We start from the raw sequence: 26,257 nt of genomic DNA on the forward strand, positions 1-26,257 counted from the left end.
AACACTAAGACATGTCTACCCCTAGGATTAGATGGCCTTAGCCATATTTTGGCATAACTGTTCCGCATTTTTGGTTCAATGTTTTTCAACTTTGTATTTGTTTTGGCCTATCAACTGTTTTGGTTCGAATGCAACTGATAGCACTTATGTAGACGTGACTAGAGAATAGAAATATGGTCAATTAGGTATTCTTCCGACCGGTAGTAAAACTATTGCCAAAATGGGTCGCCCGTTTGGCTGTGCGGGATGTACAAGTACGCAGCCACGTCCGGTAAGAATGGGGAAGTTAAATTCAATGCCTTGTGTACAAAGAGTGCCACGCTCTTTACACGTTAAGAACCCCTTCAACAACTCTTTGAGGGGTCCGTAGGTGGTCTGTTTCAAGGCAAAATTTCTGTCCCTATCCAATATACTCTCATTTTCCAGTGGCAGTCCAAATTATCCCCGACCTTTATACAGGACCTACCTATTGTATTTATTGTTAATTTGTTCTCGTCCTGGGCATGCATTAAATATTTGCAACAGGACGTTAAACAACCAACAATCAATCAATCTAGCAAAGCAAATTATAGGCCTAGTATCTTGATGAGTATTTGTTTAAAAAGTCAATTTTAAGTATTCAAACTTTCAACAAATTGATTTTCCTGTCCGAACATGAAATTGTTTGTTTCCCTCTGATAACTTGAAGTTTGGAACCATGCTGAATCCTTTAAAATTTGCAATTCAATTCTTATTTTTTGGAAGATGGAATCTGAGAATAATAGAAAAACAAAAGACTTGGGGTATCCTCGCATGACACAAAATCAGTACATGCACAGCAAAAAAAAAAAAAAAAAAACACAAAAAGCAAAGGAACAGCGCTTTTATTGAGGTTCTTCATCTCAAAATCACAGTGAGGCCTTCAACATGGAGCCAACAAAAAAAACTCACCTCACTGCAAGTGCATATTTATTGCTCCCAAATGGAATGCATCTTTATGCTATTAGCAAATCTCAAAGACTAACACGTCGATAAAAAAAAAGTACATAGTCTTTGCATGAGGAAAAAGGCCAATGATTATTGCTATTTCTTACGCTGTATGTATACTGTCAATGCCATCTGTTTGGTCAAAGTACTATTGGTAAAGGTTAAAAAAAACGATTCGAACATTGCAAAATTTGGTAACAAAATACTTATTTATTCTTCTAAATTATCAAGATTATTCTAAATACATCCATCTGAACCTACCATCATTATGTACACCATAAAAAATGATCTTTCTCCTTTTAGCTCCCCTGGCCCAAAGGGCCAAGTGACCTTTTCTCATCACTTGGCGTCCGTCGTCCGTCGTCGTCGGCCGTCGTTCTCTGTTAACTTTTACAAAAATCTTCTTGTCTGAAACTTGAACACAATCATCATTTGGTTATCAAGTTTAAAAATGTGTCCGATGACCCCGCCTGCCAACCAAGATGGCCGACATGGCTATATATAGAACATAGGGGTAAAATGCAAGTTTTGTCTATTATTTTGAAAAACTTTATAAATAAAGAAAATCTGACATGAACAGAAATGTTCAGAATGTTGAGTTCTACCAATGTTCTATATACGTCAAAACTTCTTGTAAGAGTTATTGCCCTTAAATGACAAATTTTCAAATTTTTTGTTCTTTCATTTTTGCCTATTATCTTGAAAACTATAATAGATAGAGAGAAACTTTAAATCGCAAAAATGACCAGCTAGACAAGTTCTACAAATATGTCTAGTGGTAGAGTTATTGCCCTTTGATGACGATTTTTACCAATTTTTTGCGTTTTTGCCTTATATCTTAAAAATTTGAATAGATAGACAGAAACTTAAACAATGAAGACAAAATGCAGGAAATCGTTCGACAACTCCTTATTGGAGTTAGTAGACTGTCACTCTTTATAGGAGTGATTGCCCTTAAATGAGGATATAAGTCACGAACCAAAGTTTTAAATCTGTTTACTTTTATCATTATATTTTTCTGCTTAACTTTTATAATCACTTTCTGAAACTGACATTTGTGTGTAAATGCAAAAACATCCGAAAATTCTTCCATCTAAACAAATATTTCAAATACTTCCAACAATGTAATCTGGAAAAACAGTTGATGGATTTAATGTTACAGCCAAAATCAATGGTCTTTGATTTCTTCAATTATAGTTAACAAAAGTTGAAAAATATATGTTCCTTACTTCCTTTTTTTTCTATTAAAGTAATTTTTGAGCCATGGAAAAAAAATGGAAATTCTACATGTTCCGTAAAAGTTAATCTATGTGAATAAAAGGAGATGTGGGGTATTGTAATACATCAAAAAGAAACCCGATGACAGAAATTATCAGTAGACATCTAGAGGGCAACATAAAATCATCAACAATAGACAGGTGGCCAAAAAATATGACAAGCTCAAAACCATTTCCATTTTATAAAAGTTGTGAAAAAAAACTTTACAGAAACAAAGTTGTGCCATGAGCCCCCAACTCCCCAAATTAAGGAAAACTTTATAATATGAAATGCGACAACTTCTTTATATACATATATGCACAACGATCAACAAAGTCTAAAAAGAGGGAGAAGTTACAAAGAGGGCAATCAGAAGAGATAAGCAGAAAAAAACTGACAATACTATGGATAAACAGAAAAATGGCAAAAAGACAAAAAAACTAACAAAATAAAACACTACACAGAAAGCTATGAATATTGAGCAACACGAACCCAACCAAAAATTGGGTGATCAACTCGGATGCTAGAAATGTTTGAAGTCCAAGTTCCAAGAATAAGCATCCGCCTTGCAGGCTTTGTTTGGGCGCCAACCAGTATCCGTTATACTCTCAGTCAACAAATTTGTAACCTTTACATGTACATGCACAGCAAAAAAACAAAAAAACACAAAAAGCAAAGGAACAGCGCTTTTATTGAGGTTCTTCATCTCAAAATCACAGTGAGGCCTTCAACATGGAGCCAACAAAAAAAAATCTCATCTCACTGCAAGTGCATATTTATTGCTCCCAAATGGAATGCATCTTTATGCTATTAGCAAATCTCAAAGACTAACACGTCGATAAAAAAAAGTACATAGTCTTTGCATGAGGAAAAAGGCCAATGATTATTGCTATTTCTTACGCTGTATGTATACTGTCAATGCCAACTGTTTGGTCAAAGTACTATTGGTGAAAGTTAAAAAAAGCGATTCGAACATTGCAAAATTTGGTAACAAAATACTTATTTATTCTTCTAAATTATCAAGATTATTCTAAATACATCCATCTGAACCTACCATCATTATGTACACCATAAAAATGATCTTTCTTCTTTTAGCTCCCCTGGTCCAAAGGGCCAAGTGACCTTTTCTCATCACTTGGCGTCCGTCGTCCGTCGTCGTCGGCCGTCGTTCTCTGTTAACTTTTACAAAAATCTTCTCTTCTGAAACTTGAACACAATCATCATTTGGTTATCTAGTTTAAAAAAATGTGTCCGATGACCCCGCCTGCCAACCAAGATGGCCGACATGGCTATAAATAGAACATAGGGGTAAAATGCAAGTTTTGTCTATTATTTTGAAAAACGTTATAAATAAAGAAAATCTGACATGAACAGAAATGTTCAGAATGTTGAGTTCTACCAATGTTCTATATACGTCAAAACTTCTTGTAAGAGTGATTGCCCTTAAATGACAAATTTTACTCTTTTTTTTTATTTTTGCCTACTATCTTGAAAACTATAATAGATAGAGAGAAACTTTAAATCGCAAAAATGACCAGCTAGACAAGTCCTACAAATATGTCTTATGGTAGAGTTATTGCCCTTTGATGACGATTTTACCAATTTTTTGCGTTTTTGCCTTATATCTTAAAAATTTGTATAGATAGACAGAAACTTAAACAATGAAGACAAAATGCAAGAAATCGTTCGACAACTCCTTATTGGAGTTAGTAGACTGTCACTTTTTATAGGAGTGATTGCCCTTAAATGAGGATATAAGTCACGAACCAAAGTTTTAAATCTGTTTACTTTTATCATTATATTTTTCTGCTTAACTTTTATAATCACTTTCTAAAACTGACATTTGTGTGTAATTGCAAAAACATCTGAAAATTTGTCCACCTAAACAAATATTTAAAATACTTCCAACAATGTAATCTGGAAAAACAGTTGATGGATTTAATGTTACAGCCAAAATCAATGGTCTTTGATTTCTTCAATTATAGTTAACAAAAGTTAATGAAAAATATATGTTCTTTACTTCCTTTTTTTCTATTAAAGTAATTTTTGAGCCATGGAAAAAAAAAGAAATGTAAATGCTACATGTTCCGTAAAAGTTAATTTATGTGAATAAAAGGAGATGTGGGGTATTATAATACATCAAAAAGACAGCAACCCAATGACACAAATTATCAGTAGACATCTAGAGGGCAACATAAAATCTTCAACAATAGACAGGTGGCCAAAAAATATGACAAACTCAAAATCATTTCCATTATATAAAAGTTGTGAAAAAAACTTTACAGAAACAAAGTTCTGCCATGAGCCCCCAACTCCCCAAATTAAGGAAAACTTTATAATATGAAATGCGACAACTTATTTATATACATATATGCACAACGATCAACAAAGTCTAAAAAGAGGGAGAAGTTACAAAGAGGGCAATCAGAAGAGATGAGCAGGGGACAATAACAGACAACACCATGGATAAACAGAAAAATGACAAAAAGACAAAAACTAACAATACAAAACACCACACAGAAAGCTATGAATATTGAGCAACACGAACCCAACCAAAAATTGGGTGATCAACTCGGATGCTAGAAATGTTTGAAGTCCAAGTATGTTTGACTGCGATGTTCCAACATTGTGTCTTTATACGGTATCTGATGGTGACATGTCAGTTCCAAGAAAATTGTAATAGTATGTTATTCAAATGTTTTTATAAATCGTCAACAAAAAATCCTTTGGATATGAGCGTACCTGATGAGACGTTATCAATAGTAGGACAGTCAGACCAATGTTTAGGGCGTCCGTATGACTGTGCAGGATTTATAAATACGCAGCCATGTGCAGTCGCGATATTGACGTAAAGGGAGAGTGTCAAGGCTGCAACAACTCTTCGAGGGGTTCGTGGGTGGCTTGTTGCAACGAAAAATTCTTCTACTATCCAAAATATCCTCTTTTCTATTAGCACTTCAAATAAAAATTGTTGTAGTTGTACTTTGCAGTTCCTACATTTTAAATTCATTATTACAAAAAAAGAAGAAGGTAACAAAGTGAAAATCACAATCCATACGTAGAAGAAAGACCAAGTACAACATCTAATTTACCTCTGCGTAACTGTAGTGAGCCTCAGATACAAATAACTATACGTTAAATAGGCATACAATTTGCCCCAAAATATCAGTGTGTAAATATTAATTCACAGTAAATGTTTTTCGTTTTTAATCTCGGTATTAAAAAAGAGGTAGAAGATAACAAAGGGACATTCAAAACTCATAAGTCGAAGAGAAATTGACAACACCATGGTAAAAAACGAAAAACAACGAAAAAATCAATATGTCCACAAAACACTACGTCGAAAACTAAAGACTGAGCCATACGAACCTCACCAAGGTGAGGGGTAAACTCAGGTGCTCCGGAAGGGTGAGCAGATCCAGCTCCTACTCATTTAAAGTACGTTGATACGATATATCAAGTGATTAGGTATCACGCACTATCACAATGGTAATTAACGTCTATATCACCAAATACGTAAAACGTCGGTCATGCAAAATTTTCTAACCATTAAACTTGGCCAAATGTGAAATTTTGAAATTGAAACATGCTTTTTCAGGACAAAGGATAGACAAGACTGTGACCAGTTAAAACAACAAAGACATCGAAAAATTAAAAAGCACAAAGTACAATACCAAATAACTAAAGCAAGAGCAACACGACCCCTTTTAAACAAAACCAGGGGGTTTCAATTACATCGGAAGTGTAAGCAGGTTCTGCTCCACATGTGACACCCGTCATGGTGCTCATGGTAAGTACATATCCGTTGATAAGAATCATTCGGTGATGTCAGAATTAAGAAATACAGGACGGGATTGTGGTTACGCTAATTCAAACATTTTCGTGGTCATCTGTGACAAAGATGTATTATAACGATTAACCATCTTGTAATGGCGTCTGTTTAACTTTGTGCAAATATTGACAAATATGACATTTAAAATTTGACGAGAATGGATTGCTAGAATACGTAATAAGTTTAATGTAGGTAAGCTACAAAACAGAACAAACATAACAGCTTTGCCGTTCAGTCATGGTGTTGTTTCTTTCAATATGACTATCTTTCTAACGCATTCCATTCACTAGTCAGCAATGTTACTATCTCGTTAACCTGTAATAAATAAAACATGTTTTGACACATCCTCTGATATGAAAATTTAACAAATTGAATAATAAAGCAAAAACGTTTTCAATGAAGACAATTACAATGGTTACACCAACACTTCTTTAAATATAAATTTTGGAAGTTTTTAAATGTTGAAGAATTAGTCCTAGAAAAATAATGCTGAGAATGAATTCGTAAGTTAGTGTTGACAATATTGTTTGACACTACTGCTTTTGGTTCTACACATCGTGTTGTGTAAGTCTTCAAAAACTTTTGGTTTCGGGCATACCTGAGAATTGTTGTTCCAGAAAAAAAAAATGTCTTCAGCGCTTAAATTAGTACCATTTTTGTTAGTCTGATAACTTGCACATATTCTTAAAATTTCAGATGTGAAAAATGTGGAGTCCTTTGAAAAGACAGTATATTAGAGGGTTGTTATTTACAAGGAAGCAATTAAAGCAATAGCTTCAAGCGGTGAAGCTGAATCATCCCATTGAAAATTTTACGGACGCCATCACGAGTTGGTTGGCCCCTATGGAATATCTCTTTCGCAGATGACGACGAATATGTTCCAATTGTCGTAGCCACAATCCAGTCCCCTTTTCCTTGACTTTGACATACCGAATAAGACTTATCCCCGGATTTGTACTTACATGAGCAACTTGACGGGTGCAACAGTCTTTAGTTTTCCATGTTGTGTTTGTATACTGTTGTTTGTCTTTTGATCGTTTTTCGTGATTTGCCGTGGCAATGTCAGTTTGTTTTCGACTTATAAGTTTGAATATCTCTTTTGCATCTTTCGTCTCTCTTATGCATTGACCTCTGAATTTAAATCTTTGTACAGGTAGAATAAGTACATTTTTAAAGATAAAATGTATGGGTAATCATGGTTTGCTGGGATGTTATATATAAAAAAATCTGTTAATAGATAACGAGTAAATAATCCATCTTATAGGGTTTATATATAGAAAATAGATATATTAGCGTTTATTGACGATTCAGCATGTATTCCTTTCATCAACTTTTCAATTCTCTTTAGAAATCAGCTAGTATTTGATTAGGTATGAATTCTACTAAAATGCGATTATTGTCTCTCCCGGCGTGGAGAGAAGAGGGGATCTGGAAATGCTGATGTCCGTTCAACATTTTAAATGTTCTTGTACCTGCAGACATCATCCAATTTTCATGAAATTGATGAAAATTCAGTATTTCAGCAATATCTTCGATGATTCGGCGCCGATCGATTATTCATGTTTTTTTGGATGTTCCTTGAATATGTTAGAATTATGGAAAACACCATTGTAAGCTCTCTTATGCCTACATTTCTCATTAGATCTCAATAATAATTTATGTAAAAGGTTTGTAAGAGCAATATCTTGGAAGAGTTTGTAAAAAAAATCGATGCCGATCGATTTATTTGTTAGGGAGTTATGTTCCTTCCAAATGTAAATAATACTCAAAATTGAACTAACATTTTTCCTTCTTTGGGTTTTAACGAAATTTGTGCCAAGGTTTATTGTCAGCTATATTTGCAACAAGTTCGGAGAAAACCGGCGCCGATGTAGTTAAATATTTTGTAAGGCTGTTATGTCCCTTTGAAATATAATTTTTTCGAAAAATAAAGTTCCAAACAGACCTTTGTTGTCAATATCTAGATGTAAGTCAAGATATGAGGCAAACTTAACTGTATCTGTGGTATCCTTTATTTCTAGTTCAATGGGTTAAATGCGATTGACACAGTCCCCAAACTTTAAATCATTTTGTGAGATGGCATCCTCTGTGTATAGCGGAACGTGACGTTTAAGAATAATGCCAGCATCTATTTATGATGGACAAAAACTTTGATCATATTGCGTCCTGTACTTTGGTCAAAAGTACATTAAAATACACATTCTTCTTACAAGGCATCGCAAAAAATTATCAGAACAAAGTTTAACTACTTCCGATTTAATTACTTTCTACTTACACATTTGAATATGTCTGATGCAATCTTTACTCTATGGTTGAATGTGAACTCTTCCATTAAATCCATCGTCCGTCTAATGTCTTCTGGTAAAAGAATAAACCCATGCTGTTTCAGGTCTTTCGAGAGTTCTTCAATCAAATAAACAGTATCCTGAAATGTTTGGAAACATGTGCAACACGGTATTTGATATTCTAAAAATTACAACAATACAGATGATTGTAATTACAAGCCCTGTTTGTTTCACCTGACGTCCTTTCCTGCTTTAACCTTAAAGCAGTTGTATGTATGCTAACGTTGATTCTTCAACATTCTTCATCTATCAATCGCATGTACATCGTTGTTAGACTGTGTATCTAATTGTTAGCTTTCCTTTTCTCTCTATCGGCTACTTCTTACGGAGTATCAATTTTTCAGAAGGTTCGTTATGCAAAAGAACGTAAATATTTTTATAACGAAAAACTTCATAATGGAACACATAAAAAAAAAAAATTAAATGTTAACTCGGAAACAGAACGTATGATTTCTCATGATACAATTAAATGTAAATTGATATTTCAAGGCCAGCTTTACTGGATATTATCATATATAAAAAGACATAATTTTTTTTCTTTTTTTTGTACCGGAACTGTACACAAGTTACTTTGGGCATTTTGAAAATCTGGCTTTCTGTCATGTTCATGATTTGCCATTTGGCATATTGTTTGAAGGACATAAGACCATAATAAAGTGTAAGACATCATGATTTTTATGTGAGCAGAATGAGTATACTTTGAACTATAATAGAATTACATATGTCTCTGTTTATAGTTTATGTAGACTATTTTGTGATACGGTGTTACTCGGTATTGTTTTTTTGCAGCTTTCATAGTAATTTGCTTTTCCAGACTTAGTTTGTAATTGAATCTTTTATTACCGTTCGTTCTTTTAATAATTGAGATGAAAATAGAAGGGACATAAAGATTGGCCAGAAACTAGTTCGACCCACCAGCATTACATGTGACAGTCTGAAGTAAGGAACATCGTCAGTTTCTGTCTTTGTTAATGTCAACGTGGTGTTTAATGGAGCCCTTTAACGATTCAGTTGTTGATAGCGAATACTTGTAAACCTTTGCAAATACTTTCCTCACTTATCTAGACGCTTTGCCATTTAGAGTTTGATATATCGCACAAATATTCTATCCTATATGGCTTTAGATGTAATTAGCTTTATTTTTGTAAAAACTTCAGCTATTCAGACAAACTTCGTGTGACGACTTATGTAGTCCTGAACTCCAGATAATGTTAGCATGATTGCATGTAATATTGATATTCAATCAATGAAATCGTTAATCAACTAAAAAATAATTAGAAATTATTTCAACTATTACTTACTAATTAAAACAATTCATGATTTTTTGGATTTTGTATAGTTGATAAATAAAAGGTAATACATATACATATATACCTTTTCCTTCTCTTCTGACTTGCTGAATAAAGTTAGCAGCAGATTCACTGTTTGATTAACTGTTTCAGTCTTTTCGACTGTTTCCTTGTTCACTGATTGTGGTCTGCTCACAGTTGTCCATGTTTCTGAGCTATCACCATGCTGTAGATAGTAGAGCAGTCTTTCTAGAAGATTTATAAGTCTATTTTATCTTGCTTCATATTCCGATTGTCTTACTATGTTCGAATGATGCAGCCGTGGATCGACAGCCACTTTTCGACCTCTGTGTAGTTTTTCTAGATAAACATACAATCGAAATAGAAGAGGAAGTCAGAGTAATATTTGTTTAAATCTGAGATTTCCCGCTGGATTGACACGTATTTTCTTTTGTGTCAGCGTGAAATTTAGGGTTTAGTGTTCTTCAACGTTTGGTATTATTCAATTTCCAACAGTAAGTTTCAAGCACCACAAACGAGAAATAAATAGAATTCTAAATGTGCACAAATGGCATCAAATTAATTTTGGTACCTTTACATTTTAATTACATTGTACTGTAATTAAAGTGATATAAGGGAAGGAACCTACAAAATTATCCACAGTAGATCGACTAAACTATTGCTCTAAAAAATTGTTCTCATCACTTGGCGTCCGTCGTCCGTCGTCGTCGGCCGTCGTTCTCTGTTAACTTTTACAAAAATCTTCTCGTCTGAAACTTGAACACAATCATCATTTGGTTATCAAGTTTAAAAAATGTGTCCGATGACCCCGCCTGCCAACCAAGATGGCCGACATTGCTATATATAGAACATAGGGGTAAAATGCAAGTTTTGTCTATTTTTTTGAAAAACTTTATAAATAAAGAAAATCTGACACGAACGGAAATGTTCAGAATGTTGAGTTCTACCAATGTTCTATATACGTCAAAACTTCTTGTAAGAGTTATTGCCCTTAAATGACAAATTTTACTATTTTTTGTTCTTACATTTTTTCCTATTATCTTGAAAACTATAATAGATAGAGAGAAACTTTAAATCGCAAAAATGACCAGCTAGACAAGTTCTACAAATATGTCTAGTGGTAGAGTTATTGCCCTTTGATGACGATTTTTACCAATTTTTTGCGTTTTTGCCTTATATCTTAAAAATTTGAATAGATAGACAGAAACTTAAACAATGAAGACAAAATGCAGGAAATCGTTCGACAACTCCTTATTGGAGTTAGTAGACTGTCACTCTTTATAGGAGTGATTGCCCTTAAATGAGGATATAAGTCAGGAACCAAAGTTTTAAATCTGTTTACTTTTATCATTATATTTTTCTGCTTAACTTTTATAATCACTTTCTGAAACTGACATTTGTGTGTAAATGCAAAAACATCTGAAAATTTTTCCACCTAAACAAATATTTCAAATACTTCCAACAATGTAATCTGGAAAAACAGTTGATGGATTTAATGTTACAGCCAAAATCAATGGTCTTTGATTTCTTCAATTATAGTTAACAAAAGTTGAAAAATATATGTTCTTTACTTCCTTTTTTTTCTATTAAAGTAATTTTTGAGCCATGGAAAAAAAAGAAATGTAAATTCTACATGTTCCGTAAAAGTTAATCTATGTGAATAAAAGGAGATGTGGGGTATTGTAATACATCAAAAAGAAACCCAATGACAGAAATTATCAGTAGACATCTAGAGGGCAACAAAAAATCATCAACAATAGACAGGTGGCCAAAAAATATGACAAGCTCAAAACCATTTCCATTTTATAAAAGTTGTGAAAAAAAACTTTACAGAAACAAAGTTCTGCCATGAACCCCCAACTCCCCAGATTAAGGAAAACTTTATAAAAAATTAAATGCGACAACTTCTTTATATACATATATGCACAACGATCAACAAAGTCTAAAAAGAGGGAGAAGTTACAAAGAGGGCAATCAGAAGAGATAAGCAGAAAAAAACAGACAACACTATGGATAAACAGAAAAATGACAAAAAAACTAACAAAATAAAACACTACACAGAAAGCTATGAATATTGAGCAACACGAACCCAACCAAAAATTGGGTGATCAACTCGGATGCTAGAAATGTTTGAAGTCCAAGTTCCAAGAATAAGCATCCGCCTTGCAGCCTTTGTTTGGGCGCCAACCAGTATCCGTTATACTCTCAGTCAACAAATTTGTAACCTTTACATGTACATGCACAGCAAAAAAACAAAAAAACACAAAAAGCAAAGGAACAGCGCTTTTATTGAGGTTCTTTATCTCAAAATCACAGTGAGGCCTTCAACATGGAGCCAACAAAAAAAATCTCATCTCACTGCAAGTGCATATTTATTGCTCCCAAATGGAATGCATCTTTATGCTATTAGCAAATCTCAAAGACTAACACGTCGATAAAAAAAAGTACATAGTCTTTGCATGAGGAAAAAGGCCAATTATTATTGCTATTTCTTACGCTGCATGTATACTGTCAATGCAAACTGTTTGGTCAAAGTACTATTGGTGAAGGTTAAAAAAAGCGATTCGAACATTGCAAAATTTGGTAACAAAATACTTATTTATTCTTCTAAATTATCAAGATTATTCTAAATACATCCATATGAACCTACCATCATTATGTACACCATAAAAATGATCTTTCTCCTTTTAGCTCCCCTGGCCCAAAGGGCCAAGTGACCTTTTCTCATCACTTGGCGTCCGTCGTCCGTCGTCGTCGGCCGTCGTTCTCTGTTAACTTTTGCAAAAATCTTCTCCTCTGAAACTTTAACACAATCATCATTTGGTTATCTAGTTTAAAAAAATGTGTCCGATGACCCAGCCTGCCAACCAAGATGGCCGACATGGCTATAAATAGAACATGGGGTAAAATGCAAGTTTTGTCTATTATTTTGAAAAACGTTATAAATAAAGAAAATCTGACTTGAACAGAAATGTTCAGAATGTTGAGTTCTACCAATGTTCTATATACGTCAAAACTTCTTGTAAGAGTTATTGCCCTTAAATGACAAATTTTACTTTTTTTTTTTTTATTTTTGCCTACTATCTTGAAAACTATAATAGATAGAGAGAAACTTTAAATCGCAAAAATGACCAGCTAGACAAGTTCTACAAATATGTCTTATGGTAGAGTTATTGCCCTTTGATGACGATTTTTACCAATTTTTTGCGTTTTTGCCTTATATCTTAAAAATTTGTATAGATAGACAGAAACTTAAACAATGAAGACAAAATGCAGGAAATCAATCGACAACTCCTTATTGGAGTTAGTAGACTGTCACTTTTTATAGGAGTGATTGCCCTTAAATGAGGATATAAGTCACGAACCAAAGTTTTAAATCTGTTTACTTTTATCATTATATTTTTCTGCTTAACTTTTATAATCACTTTCTAAAACTGACATTTGTGTGTAATTGCAAAAACATCTGAAAATTTTTCCACCTAAACAAATATTTTAAATACTTCCAACAATGTAATCTGGAAAACAGTTGATGGACTTAATGTTACAGCCAAAATCAATGGTCTTTGATTTCTTCAATTATAGTTAACAAAAGTTAATGAAAAATATATGTTCTTTACTTCCTTTTTTTCTATTAAAGTAATTTTTGAGCCATGGAAAAAAAAAAGAAATGTAAATGCTACATGTTCCGTAAAAGTTAATCTATGTGAATAAAAGGAGATGTGGGGTATTATAATACATCAAAAAGACAGCAACCCAATGACACAAATTATCAGTAGACATCTAGAGGGTAACATAAAATCTTCAACAATAGACAGGTGAGCAAAAAATATGACAAGCTCAAAATCATTTCCATTTTATAAAAGTTGTGAAAAAAACTTTACAGAAACAAAGTTCTGCCATGAGCCCCCAACTCCCCAAATTAAGGAAAACTTTATAATATGAAATGCGACAACTTATTTATATACATATATGCACAACGATCAACAAAGTCTAAAAAGAGGGAGAAGTTACAAAGAGGGCAATCAGAAGGGATAAGCAGGGGACAATAACAGACAACACCATGGATAAACAGAAAAATGACAAAAAGACAAAAACTAACAATACAAAACACCACACAGAAAGCTATGAATATTGAGCAACACGAACCCAACCAAAAATTGGGTGATCAACTCGGATGCTAGAAATGTTTGAAGTCCAAGTATGTTTGACTGCGATGTTCCAACATTGTGTCTTTATACGGTATCTGATGGTGACATGTCAGTTCCAAGAAAATTGTAATAGTATGTTATTCAAATGTTTTTATAAATCGTCAACAAAAAATCCTTTGGATATGAGCGTACCTGATGAGACGTTATCAATAGTAGGACAGTCAGACCAATGTTTAGGGCGTCCGTATGACTGTGCAGGATTTATAAATACGCAGCCATGTGCAGTCGCGATATTGACGTAAAGGGAGAGTGTCAAGGCTGCAACAACTCTTCGAGGGGTTCGTGGGTGGCTTGTTGCAACGCAAAATTTTTCTACTATCCAAAATATCCTCTTTTCTATTAGCACTTCAAATAAAAATTGTTGTCAACCTACTTTGCAGTTCCTACATTTTAAATTCATTATTACAAAAAAAGAAAAAGGTAACAAAGTGAAAATCACAATCCATACGTAGAAGAAAGACCAAGTACAACATCTAATGTACCTCTGCGTAACTGTAGTGAGCCTCATATACAAATAACTACTGTAAATTCAGAAATTATTGCGAGGTTTTTATTAATGCGAATAATGCGACTCATTTAGTATCGCAATAATAAGAACTCGCATTCTGAAATCTGATACACATATCTTAAGCAAATGTTTCTGAAATCGCAATAATAAATCTCGCATTTTTGTCCTTTTTTCAAAAATCGCAATAATAAATGAACGCATTAATTTCTGAATTTACAGTATACGTTAAATGTGCATACAATTTGCCCCAAAATATCAGTGTGTAAATATTAATTCACAGTAAATGTTTTTCGTTTTTAATCTCGGTATTAAAAAAGAGGTAGAAGATAACAAAGGGACATTCAAAACTCATAAGTCGAAGAGAAATTGACAACACCATGGTAAAAAACGAAAAACAACGAAAAAATCAATATGTCCACAAAACACTACGTCGAAAACTAAAGACTGAGCCATACGAACCTCACCAAGGTGAGGGGTAAACTCAGGTGCTCCGGAAGGGTGAGCAGATCCAGCTCCTACTCATTTAAAGTACGTTGATACGATATATCAAGTGATTAGGTATCACGCACTATCACAATGGTAATTAACGTCTATATCACCAAATACGTAAAACGTCGGTCATGCAAAATTTTCTAGCCATTAAACTTGGCCAAATGTGAAATTTTGAAATTGAAACATGCTTTTTCAGGACAAAGGATAGACAAGACTGTGACCAGTTAAAACAACAAAGACATCAAAAAATTAAAAAGCACAAAGTACAATACCAAATAACTAAAGCAAGAGCAACACGAACCCCTTTTAAACAAAACCAGGGGGTTTCAGATACCTTGGAAGCGTAAGCTGGTTCTGCTCCATATGTGGCACCCGTCATGGTGTTCATGGTAAGTACATATCCGTTGATAAGAATAATTCGGTGATGTCAGAATTAAAAAATACAGGACGGGATTGTGGTTACGCTAATTCAAACATTTTCGTGGTCATCTGTGACAAAGATATATTATAACGATTAACCATCTTGTAATGGCGTCTGTTTAACTTTGTGCAAATATTGACAAATATGACATTTAAAATTTGACGAGAATGGATTGCTAGAATACGTAATAAGTTTAATGTAGGTAAGCTACAAAACAGAACAAACATAACAGCTTTGCCGTTCAGTCATGGTGTTGTTTCTTTCAATATGACTATCTTTCTAACGCATTCCATTCACTAATCAGCAATACTTCCTCTGATATGAAAATTTAACAAATTGAATAATAAAGCGAAAACGTTTTCAATGAAGACAATTACAATGGTTACACCAACACTTCTTTAAATATAAATTTTGGAAGTTTTTAAATGTTGAAGAATTAGTCCTAGAAAAATAATGCTGTGAATGAATTCGTAAGTCAGTGTTGACAATATTGTTTGACACTACTGCTTTTGGTACTACACATCGTGTTGTGTAAGTCTTCAAAAACTTTTGGTTTCGGGCATACCTGAGAATTGTTGTTCCAGAAAAAAAAAATGTCTTCAGCGCTTAAATTAGTACCATTTTTGTTAGTCTGATAACTTGCACATATTCTTAAAATTTCAGATGTGAAAAATGTGGAGTCCTTTGAAAAGACAATATATTATAGGGTTGTTATTTACAAGGAAGCAATTAAAGCAATAGCTTCAAGCGGTGAAGCTGAATCATCCCATTGAAAATTTTACGGACGCCATCACGAGTTGGTTGGCCCCTATGGAATATCTCTTTCGCAGATGACGACGAATATGTTCCAATTGTCGTAGCCACAATCCAGTCCCCTTTTCCTTGACTTTGACATACCGAATAAGACTTACCGGATTTGTACTTACATGAGCAACTTGACGGGTGCAACAGGATCTGCAAACCCTTCCGGAGCACCAACGAATACACCCGGTTTTTGGTGGGGTTCTTGCTACTCAGTCTTTAGTTTTCCATGTTGTGTTTGTATACTGTTGTTTGTCTTTTGATCGTTTTTCGTGATTTGCCGTGGCATTGTCAGTTTGTTTTCGACTTATAAGTTTGAATATCTCTTTTGCATCTTTCGTCTCTCTTATGCATTGACTTCTGCATTTAAATCTTTGTACAGGTAGAATTAGTACATTTTTAAAGATAAAATGTATGGGTAATCATGGTGTGCTGGGATGTTATATATAAAAAAATCTGTTAATAGATAACGATTTAATAATCCATCTTATAGGGTTTATATATAGAAAATAGATTTATTAGCGTTTATTGACGATTCAGCATGTATTCCTTTCATCAACTTTTCAATTCTCTTTAGAAATCAGCTAGTATTTGATTAGGTATGAATTCTACTAAAATGCAATTATTGTCTCTCCCGGCGTGGAGAGAAGAGGGGATCTGGAAATGCTGATGTCCGTTCAACATTTTAAATGTTCTTGTACCTGCAGACATCATCCAATTTTCATGAAATTGATGAAAATTCAGTATTTCAGCAATATCTTCGATGATTCGGCGCCGATCGATTATTCATGTTTTTTTGGATGTTCCTTGAATATGTTAGAATTATGGAAAACACCATTGTAAGCTCTCTTATGCCTACATTTCTCATTAGATCTCAATAATAATTTATGTAAAAGGTTTGTAAGAGCAATATCTTGGAAGAGTTTGTAAAAAAAATCGATGCCGATCGATTTATTTGTTAGGGAGTTATGTTCCTTCCAAATGTAAATAATACTCAAAATTGAACTAACATTTTTCCTTCTTTGGGTTTTAACGAAATTTGTGCCAAGGTTTATTGTCAGCTATATTTGCAACAAGTTCGGAGAAAACCGGCGCCGATGTAGTTAAATATTTTGTAAGGCTGTTATGTCCCTTTGAAATATAATTTTTTCGAAAAATAAAGTTCCAAACAGACCTTTGTTGTCAATATCTAGATGTAAAGCAAGATATGAGGCAAACTTAACTGTATCTGTGGTATCCTTTATTTCTAGTTCAATGGGTTAAATGCGATTGACACAGTCCCCAAACTTTAAATCATTTGTCAGATGGCATCCTCTGTGTATAGCGGAACGTGACGTTTAAGAATAATGCCAGCATCTATTTATGATGGACAAAAACTTTGATCATATTGCGTCCTGTACTTTGGTCAAAAGTACATTAAAATACACATTCTTCTTACAAGGCATTGCAAAAAATTATCAGAACAAAGTTTAACTACTTCCGATTTAATTACTTTCTACTTACACATTTGAATATGTCTGATGCAATCTTTACTCTATGGTTGAATGTGAACTCTTCCATTAAATCCATCGTCCGTCTAATGTCTTCTTGTAAAAGAATAAACCCATGCTGTTTCAGGTCTTTCGAGAGTTCTTCAATCAAATAAACAGTATCCTGAAATGTTTGGAAACATGTGCAACACGGTATTTGATATTCTAAAAATTACAACAATACAGATGATTGTAATTACAAGCCCTGTTTGTTTCACCTGACGTCCTTTCCTGCTTTAACCTTAAAACAGTTGTATGTATGCTAACGTTTGATTCTTCAACATTCTTCATCTATCAATCGCATGTACATCGTTGTTAGACTGTGTATCTAATTGTTAGCTTTCCTTTTCTCTCTATCGGCTACTTCTTACGGAGTATCAATTTTTCAGAAGGTTCGTTATGCAAAAGAACGTAAATATTTTTATAACGAAAAACTTCATAATGGAACACATAAAAAAAAAATATTAAATGTTAACTCGGAAACAGAAAGTATGATTTCTCATGATACAATTAAATGTAAATTGATATTTCAAGGCCATATTTACTGGATATTATCATATATAAAAAGACATAATTTTTTTTCTGTTTTTTGTACCGGAACTGTACACAAGTTACTTTGGGCATTTTGAAAATCTGGCTTTCTGTCATGTTCATGATTTGCCATTTGGCATATTGTTTGAAGGACATAAGACCATAATAAAGTGTAAGACATCATGATTTTTATGTGAGCAGAATGAGTATACTTTGAACTATAATAGAATTACATATGTCTCTGTTTATAGTTTATGTAGACTATTTTGTGATACGGTGTTACTCGGTATTGTTTTTTTGCAGCTTTCATAGTAATTTGCTTTTCCAGACTTAGTTTGTAATTGAATCTTTTATTACCGTTCGTTCTTTTAATAATTGAGATGAAAATAGAAGGGACATAAAGATTGGCCAGAAACTAGTTCGACCCACCAGCATTACATGTGACTGTCTGAAGTAAGGAACATCGTCAGTTTCTGTCTTTGTTAATGTCAACGTGGTGTTTAATGGAGCCCTTTAAGATTCAGTTGTTGATAGCGAATACTTGTAAACCTTTGCAAATACTTTCCTCACTTATCTAGACGCTTTGCCATTTAGAGTTTGATATATCGCACAAATATTATATCCTATATGGCTTTAGATGTAATTAGCTTTATTTTTGTAAAAACTTCAGCTATTCAGACAAACTTCGTGTGACGACTTATGTAGTCCTGAACTCCAGATAATGTTAGCATGATTGCATGTAATATTGATATTCAATCAATGAAATCGTTAATCAACTAAAAAATAATTAGAAATTATTTCAACTATTACTTACTAATTAAAACAATTCATGATTTTTTGGATTTTGTATAGTTGATAAATAAAAGGTAATACATATACATATATACCTTTTCCTTCTCTTCTGACTTGCTGAATAAAGTTAGCAGCAGATTCACTGTTTGATTAACTGTTTCAGTCTTTTCGACTGTTTCCTTGTTCACTGATTGTGGTCTGCTCACAGTTGTCCATGTTTCTGAGCTATCACCATGCTGTAGATAGTAGAGCAGTCTTTCTAGAAGATTTATAAGTCTATGTAATCTTGCTTCATATTCCGATTGTCTTACTATGTTCGAATGATGCAGCCGTGGATCGACAGCCACTTTTCGACCTCTGTGTAGTTTTTCTAGATAAACATACAATTGAAATAGAAGAGGAAGTCAGAGTAATATTTGTTTAAATCTGAGATTTCCCGCTGGATTGACACGTATTTTCTTTTGTGTCAGCGTGAAATTTAGGGTTTAGTGTTCTTCAACGTTTGGTATTATTCAATTTCCAACGATTAGTTTCAAGCAAAACAAACGAGAAATAAATAGAATTCTAAATGTGCACAAATGGCATCAAATTAATTTTGGTACCTTTACATTTTAATTACATTGTACTGTAATTAAAGTGATATAAAGGAAGGAACCTACAAAATTATCCAAAGTAGATCGACTGAACTATTGTTCTAAAAACAATAGGATTTGCTGCCGTATATCAATATAAAAAATGTTTTTGTATAGCTAACTTGAAAAACAAAAAACATATAAAAAACAAAACTATCCATTACTTTGTTTAATGTTGAGAATTGCAGCTTTTCCTCTAGCTCTCTGAACATCTAGGTCAACCTCTGTTATTTTCTTGCTGGCACAGTCCTGAATACGGAATAATATTTCGTTAACGTTCTTGCCTTCTATTGATGTGTTTAACATCTTACGAGCTGTTCTGATACCACAGTTCTTCAATTGAAAAAAAAAACAACAATAACCATATTATCCACACATATTTATATCAGATCAAAGCATCTATTGAATTCATTGTATCTGATTGCAGTTGATTTTGCATATTACATGAAAACTGGCAAATACAACAGCAATTATTCATTAAAGACTTATACAACATCTCGGTATCCTTCTGAGCAAACATTCAAGCAAATTCAATAACAAGTCAAAAACATATGATTTTATATACATCAAACAACATATATACGTATGTTCATATATTTCTGATCTCAAGTCTAAGCTGATGAAAGTCTATAGTCCAAAATTCATAACTATCTGCTGAACAAAAATCGGTTTCATAAGTTTATTTCGGTTCGATTAGTACATTGGATGCACGTTAGGAGGAGAAAAACCAATGCAATGCATTCAGAAATGTAACGTCAATTTTGATTGGAAAGGGTCTGTCGCAACAATCCAATTACTTTGATTAATTTAATTTGAAAGTTGACTTCAATTTAATCTTCTTTATCCAACTCTAACCCTTGGCAAGAATTGAACGTTAATTTTCATTAATTGGTCGACGGTTTCCAGAGAAAATAGTAGTAGTAGTAGTAGTAGTAGTAGCAATATCCGATGCCAAGTTTCGAAAGAAGAAAAAAACGAGAACATACCTCAACGAACAAAATTTGTTCTATACAGGGTAGGGTCCAAAGCAACGTATTTACTTGAAAAAAAATGATTTTCATGTTTTATGTTAAAATTTATGCAAAAGGCCCTTATTTCTTGCCCTGTAAGTATCCACATCAGTTAATCGTATACATACCTCGTGCGATTCTTGCAAAGGAAGTTCATCGTAGATCAACAGGTAATAACATGCCGTTTTTGTCTCCGATTCTAAATATCCATTCGTTTCAGTACAAATCTGCAATATGTACTGTCCTGGGGTTTCTGGTGGGAATACGTCAATCACTACCTCTTTGTATGTTCTCCTTTGTACTAAACAACACTGGGTTATTTCATTGGTCACTTCGTAATCCTCGGAATGGTTCGATGTTGCTTCTGAAGACAACACATTTGCTTTTATGGAAATTAAATCAGACATTCTATTATCTATCCGGAATTTAATCTGAAAATGTCTGCTCAATACGATGTGCAGTATTCCAGATCTGCATGATGGATGAGATAGCCCAGAGAAGTACATGAACGGACCAGGTCCCAGGCCAATAGCGCTAGTATTAATCGGAAGCGGAACAGGGTCAGGATGACAAACATTGCAATCGATATCAAAATCAAGTACTTTAAGTAGTGGCTCGCCATATTTACCGGCATAAAATACAAGTTTGTATGTACCAGTATAAGGAAACAGTATATCACATGTCCATGTTGATTCGTTTCTTATAAGATAAACAAACTTTTGTAAAAAGTTATCATTTTCAATTTTTAAATCTAAGTCTGTCTCAACCAGTTCTAAATTATACCATAGTACCAGTTCATATACGGATTCGTATGTTCCCATAAAACCCAGCGTTATTCTGCCATCGTCACAGATTATCCGATGGCTTAAATGAGTAGTAAGTTTTAGACCCGTTCTCCACCAAGGAGGAAAGAACATTTCATGGTCTATGAACTGTTCTTGTGTTATTGATTCAAGGAGCAACTGCCATTTTTCTTCATCAGGGAAGCATTCGTAGATAAAATATTCTGGATTTGACAATACATAATGATCTAAGAATGTTTTCTTTATCATCTTATTTGTATCTGAATTGATTTCATTGTATGTTTTAAACATGTCTTTTGGTATATTCCCCGATAGTGTTCGACATATGCGATATGGATGAACAATCTGCCACGTGTCTTTAATAAAAACTGCTACCCATGCGCAAGGAAGTAACTTATTTCCATCGTCACTCCTACAGACACCACTTATCTTGTCACATTTAATACCAGCAGCCCTGCAAAATAATATGGAGTAAGCTAAGAAGACGAAATGTGTTACATTCTCTCCATTTGTAGTTTGACATTATGAGTCATTCTGATTATTATGAATTTCATTTACACCGTGGTGACGTCATTAAATGACTTACATATTACAAAATAACACTCACTGACATGTATACAGAATATTTTAGAATAAACGTAAAAAATAAACGGACTTTTTTCTTTTTACCAAAAAAAAAAAAAATGGGTAACATTGCTTAATTATAATTCGTACGTATAGTTAATGTATATCAGTAGCAATATCCGGAGAACCGAAATAATTCATACATTATAAGAGAAGCGGAAGAAGATAAGCTGACAAGGCCATGACAAAAATCGAACAATGACCAAATGAGAAATAACAGTCAACATAAGTACTGGTCGTAAAATGCATTAGAATAGTTAATGGTACCTACGGTTCAACAGGAAAACAAACTCAACTAAAAAACCTAAAATGCTAACCATTACAAATATATGAATATGGATGTGAGATATGTTCGATACTTCAGTAAAGTATAAGTTATGCTGTTTCTCCGAATTTCTCTAAGAAATGTTTACCAGATGAAATATATATGGACGCATTAACGTAAATATTTCCTTTTCATGTTGGTTCGGCTCAATACCCGACTTTGATATTTGGGCAGTAAAATTTGAATACACGAAATCTGCTGCACTCGAGGAGCTCTCGTGGATTCACACACAGACGCAGAAAAAGACCCAAAAGGATTAGATCCTTAATGTGGTTCTTTCGGGTCCGATATTGTCAGACAAGGTATTAAGAATTTTGTACTGTGTTGTTTGTATGTCTTTGTTCGATTTCATTAGCACTGATCTTTCAATTTGGATAACATAACTTTATAACAACTGTTGTTCTAATCGTTATATTTTACACCAACCCGACCAGTTTCAATCTATTCAGTAGTACATATTCTTTAAACATACCAACATAATAAGATAAATATTGTGGTACTGGTAGTTTTATGTTGCCGTAAAAGTCTAACCAATACATCCGGGGTTCTTCCTTGTCCTTCAGCAGATCTGTATGACAGAGGAGAAGATGGAGGTGGCTCTAAATCCTCAACTGTATCATTACCCAATGCATCTGCCAACCAAATTATAAAGGATCTGATCAGTAGAATGTCACTGTCTGGATGGTTTGGTATTGGTTCTTTTAGATAATCTCTTAGCTCCCTAAAACTGTTCAGTGCTATCCGTGGTACCTGAATTGACACAAAAGATTTCAGTATTTTTTAAAGCTTTTCGTCAAGTCTTTTTATCAAAAGAGCACATATTTTTTTCTGTACACCTGTCCAGCTTACCAACAATCCAAGATATGAGATAATATTGCAATTTCTTGTATTACTTCAGTCAACAAAATTATCGTTGTGGATTTAATAACGTTCTGCACATATGAAAGCATTATTAAATTCTATATGTGCGTGTCCCAAGTCATGTGCCTATAATTCAGTGGTTGTTTTGGTCACAGTCTATCATATTTGTTTTCGTTTATTCGTTTTGTACATAAATAAGACCGTTAGTTTCCTCGTTTACATTACATTTTTTTCAATTTCTATGCGGCATGAGTTTTACTCATTGTTGAAGGCCGTACGATGTCATCTACGTCATTTGGTCTCTGGTGGATAGTTGTCATATCATTTGGCAGTCATACCATATCTTCTTATTTTTATATTTACGTTCCAAAATAAAAAATCCTTGCGTTAAAAAAAAGTAAAAAAAGTATTTCTGCAAATTTTCTTATACTTAATATGATTTACATTGTGAACAATACTAGGGTGTGTACGATCGGTGCTGATACTGTTAATAACCGAATAACCGAATGACACAAAAATGAAATAATGATATATGATATATTTGAACACATTATGCCTACCTTCGATGCGTTCTCGTCGATAAAGTATATCAAATCAGTGTTCAAACCATTATAGTTCGCAGCAGTAACGTACTGTTCGCAGAGAGCATTCCGGTACAGGACTCTTTTAACCACATTTCGCTTTGCTTGTTTTCGTTGAATTTGATTTGTTGTTATAGGATTTGGTTCAAAGGAATGATCCTGGGATGGAAGTATTTTAACCTAGGTTTAATATAGATGATCAGCATTATTTAAATCTTTGTACAGTTTACTTTCACTTTCAATCTGTTAATATTCACAAATGCGAAACACATATTTCGAATTAAGATTATGGCTTTTTCAAATAAACTTTCAGAAAAGATATGTCATAATATTTGAAAAACTTTTTTCGCTAAAAAAATATTTTAAATCTTTGCCATATAAATTCCTATTAACTACAACATTTTATCAGTAGCATCAAGTATTGTTAGCTTTTGTGTTGTTTTTTTAATTCCAAATACCGATATCAAGAGTCAAGCCATTTTAAACTTTTTTTACAGCAATTTTTGTGTACTGTTACAGCACTGTCTAATGAAAGGGGTAGTGAGCGCTCACACGCATGTTTGACCCAGCCAAATGGCTTCTGTGCATGTAAAGTCTTGTAATCCAGAGGTGGATTGATTGATTGGTGTTTAACGCCACTTTCAGCACTATTGTGGTATTGGTGGAGGAAGCCGGAATGCCCGAAGAGAATCACCGACCTTCGGCAGGAAAACTGACAATTCTAGTGTCAATTAAGCTTGGAGTCTAGCGCACCTGCCACTGTGAGATTCGAACTCACAACCTCAGTGTTGACAGGCTAGTGATACAGTAGTTCCACTACTAAGACCACTCGACCACCGAGGCCCCTCCAGAGGATGATGATCGATGTCTGCCATAAATGTTTATCGTTTATTATCATCATTTTAATTCAGGTTGTTTGTTTTTTCTTTTGAATTGGTCTACATTTTGTTATTCCTGAGCCTTTTATAGTACACCATTTGATTTGTCCTTTGTTCATTGTTGAAGAATGTACAGTGACCTATAGTTGTTTATATCATTGTCCCTTCGTCTTTGGTGGCTGATTGTGCAATCATACCACATCTCCTTAATTTTAGACACAACAAGACAGAAAATCCTATCGATAAAAAAACATATAGTATTTTATTATCAAATATTACTTTTGTTGGATTTGTTAGGGGACGACCATTTGATATTCTGGGGGGGGGGGGGGGGGGGGGGGGGGCAGGAGGATTTTGAAAATAAATAACCCAGCCTTGATAATCACAAAAATAAATGGTTTGTTCTGTGGTAGTTTGAAAATAAATTACTTGACTTGCAATGTATTGAAAATAAATAACTCAGCAGGTCTAATCGAAAGTATGAGATGGCACCAGATTCTTCATAAATTCATCTTTTTTCCAAAAAAAAAATCGGGAAACACTTCCCATATCTTTTAATAATAAAAGTATAAATAATATTTAAATATACTTGAAATGTCAGAAAATTGGTTTCATTTAACTTGAGGTTAATTATCTCAGGAACACTTACCTCACTTTTATTAAATCAGGGCTGTAACTACATTGAGACAAATGCCTCATGTAGGAAATTTCAAAACCAAACGCTTGTCTCCATATCAAATTGTGTTCACCGTGAGTGCCTTGCAAGAAGCAAGTTCTGTTCTCCCTCAGACGTAGCCCCTGATTTTTTTTATTTGTCTTTTGTTCACTGATTGCCCTTCTGTATTCTGTTAGTGTTGCATTCATTTTGTAATTTAGAAATTTTATTATTAACTTGATCATGAGTTTAAAAAAACACAGCAGCCACAGACTTAACTATGTGAATTACATTTTTGCTTTATCATGCATATTTGTCTTTTGATGTTGTCCCTAGAAACTTAAGTCTTACACTGAATCTATAACGTGATTTTGCTTTGAGACCAAAATATTGTCAAAAAATTATTAAAACAGAACTTGCATTTTCAGTTTAAGAAAGGGTCTGGGGAACACCCAGAAAGCATGATTTTGCATCATTTGTTCTATAGCTTCTTGGGCCTTCAGCGGTTCAAAAACCCTTCAAAAAAAAGTTTGCCTCGCTCTGCTCGGCAAAACATGTTTGCCAATATTTTTAAAAGAGCCTTAGTTACAACCAAACTTTAATACTGTGTATGTATGCAATACATGTACATGCATTGGGGAATATAGAAGATTTCTTTCTGCAGAGGATAATAATTAATTCTGATTAAATGGTACATAATGACTTGACTATACATGTATTATTTATAATAAACAAATAATTTAAAAATTGTATGTTTTTGAATATTATAAATATAGTTGTGAAAATAAATAATCAGTCCCTTGCTTTAATGAAAATGAAAAATCTTGCTTTAATAGTGCAGAAAATAGATAATCTGTCCTCTTAGTTTACAAAAATAAATAACCGATCCAAAACAA

The 26,257-nt window shown here is 33.6% G+C and overlaps 1 protein-coding gene and 1 long non-coding RNA gene across 4 annotated transcripts; both read right to left on the reverse strand.

Annotated features, from left to right (window-relative positions):
• Window positions 1-6,236: 6,236 nt before the first annotated feature.
• LOC127721006 (uncharacterized) lies at window positions 6,237-21,425 on the reverse strand. Of its 3 annotated transcripts, none has more exons than XR_007991028.1 (5): window positions 20,763-21,423; window positions 19,789-19,957; window positions 9,775-10,049; window positions 8,331-8,480; window positions 6,237-6,370 (listed from the first exon to the last, which is right to left on the reverse strand). XR_007991028.1 is itself a non-coding variant. In XM_052227718.1 (5 exons), the coding sequence occupies exons 1-5, from the start codon at window positions 21,138-21,140 to the stop codon at window positions 6,317-6,319; spliced, it is 1,026 nt and encodes a 341-aa protein (XP_052083678.1). In that variant the 5' UTR covers window positions 21,141-21,425; the 3' UTR covers window positions 6,237-6,316. The 3 variants fall into 3 exon arrangements, 2 of the variants coding, with proteins under 2 accessions (XP_052083678.1, XP_052083677.1); XM_052227718.1 differs by lacking the exons at window positions 8,331-8,480; window positions 9,775-10,049 and adding exons at window positions 17,644-17,793; window positions 19,088-19,362 and having other exon boundaries at window positions 20,763-21,425; XM_052227717.1 differs by lacking the exon at window positions 9,775-10,049 and adding an exon at window positions 19,088-19,362.
• A 58-nt stretch (window positions 21,426-21,483) lies between these two features.
• On the reverse strand, window positions 21,484-23,992 carry LOC127721007 (uncharacterized). The gene is made up of 3 exons (XR_007991029.1): window positions 23,808-23,992; window positions 22,859-23,136; window positions 21,484-21,891 (listed from the first exon to the last, which is right to left on the reverse strand). It is a non-coding gene; the product is annotated as an uncharacterized LOC127721007 (long non-coding RNA).
• Window positions 23,993-26,257: the final 2,265 nt, after the last annotated feature.

The sequence above is a fragment of the Mytilus californianus genome, unplaced genomic scaffold, assembly GCF_021869535.1.
Source record: "Mytilus californianus isolate M0D057914Y unplaced genomic scaffold, xbMytCali1.0.p SCAF_11, whole genome shotgun sequence".
Classification (NCBI taxonomy): Eukaryota; Metazoa; Mollusca; class Bivalvia; order Mytilida; family Mytilidae; genus Mytilus; species Mytilus californianus.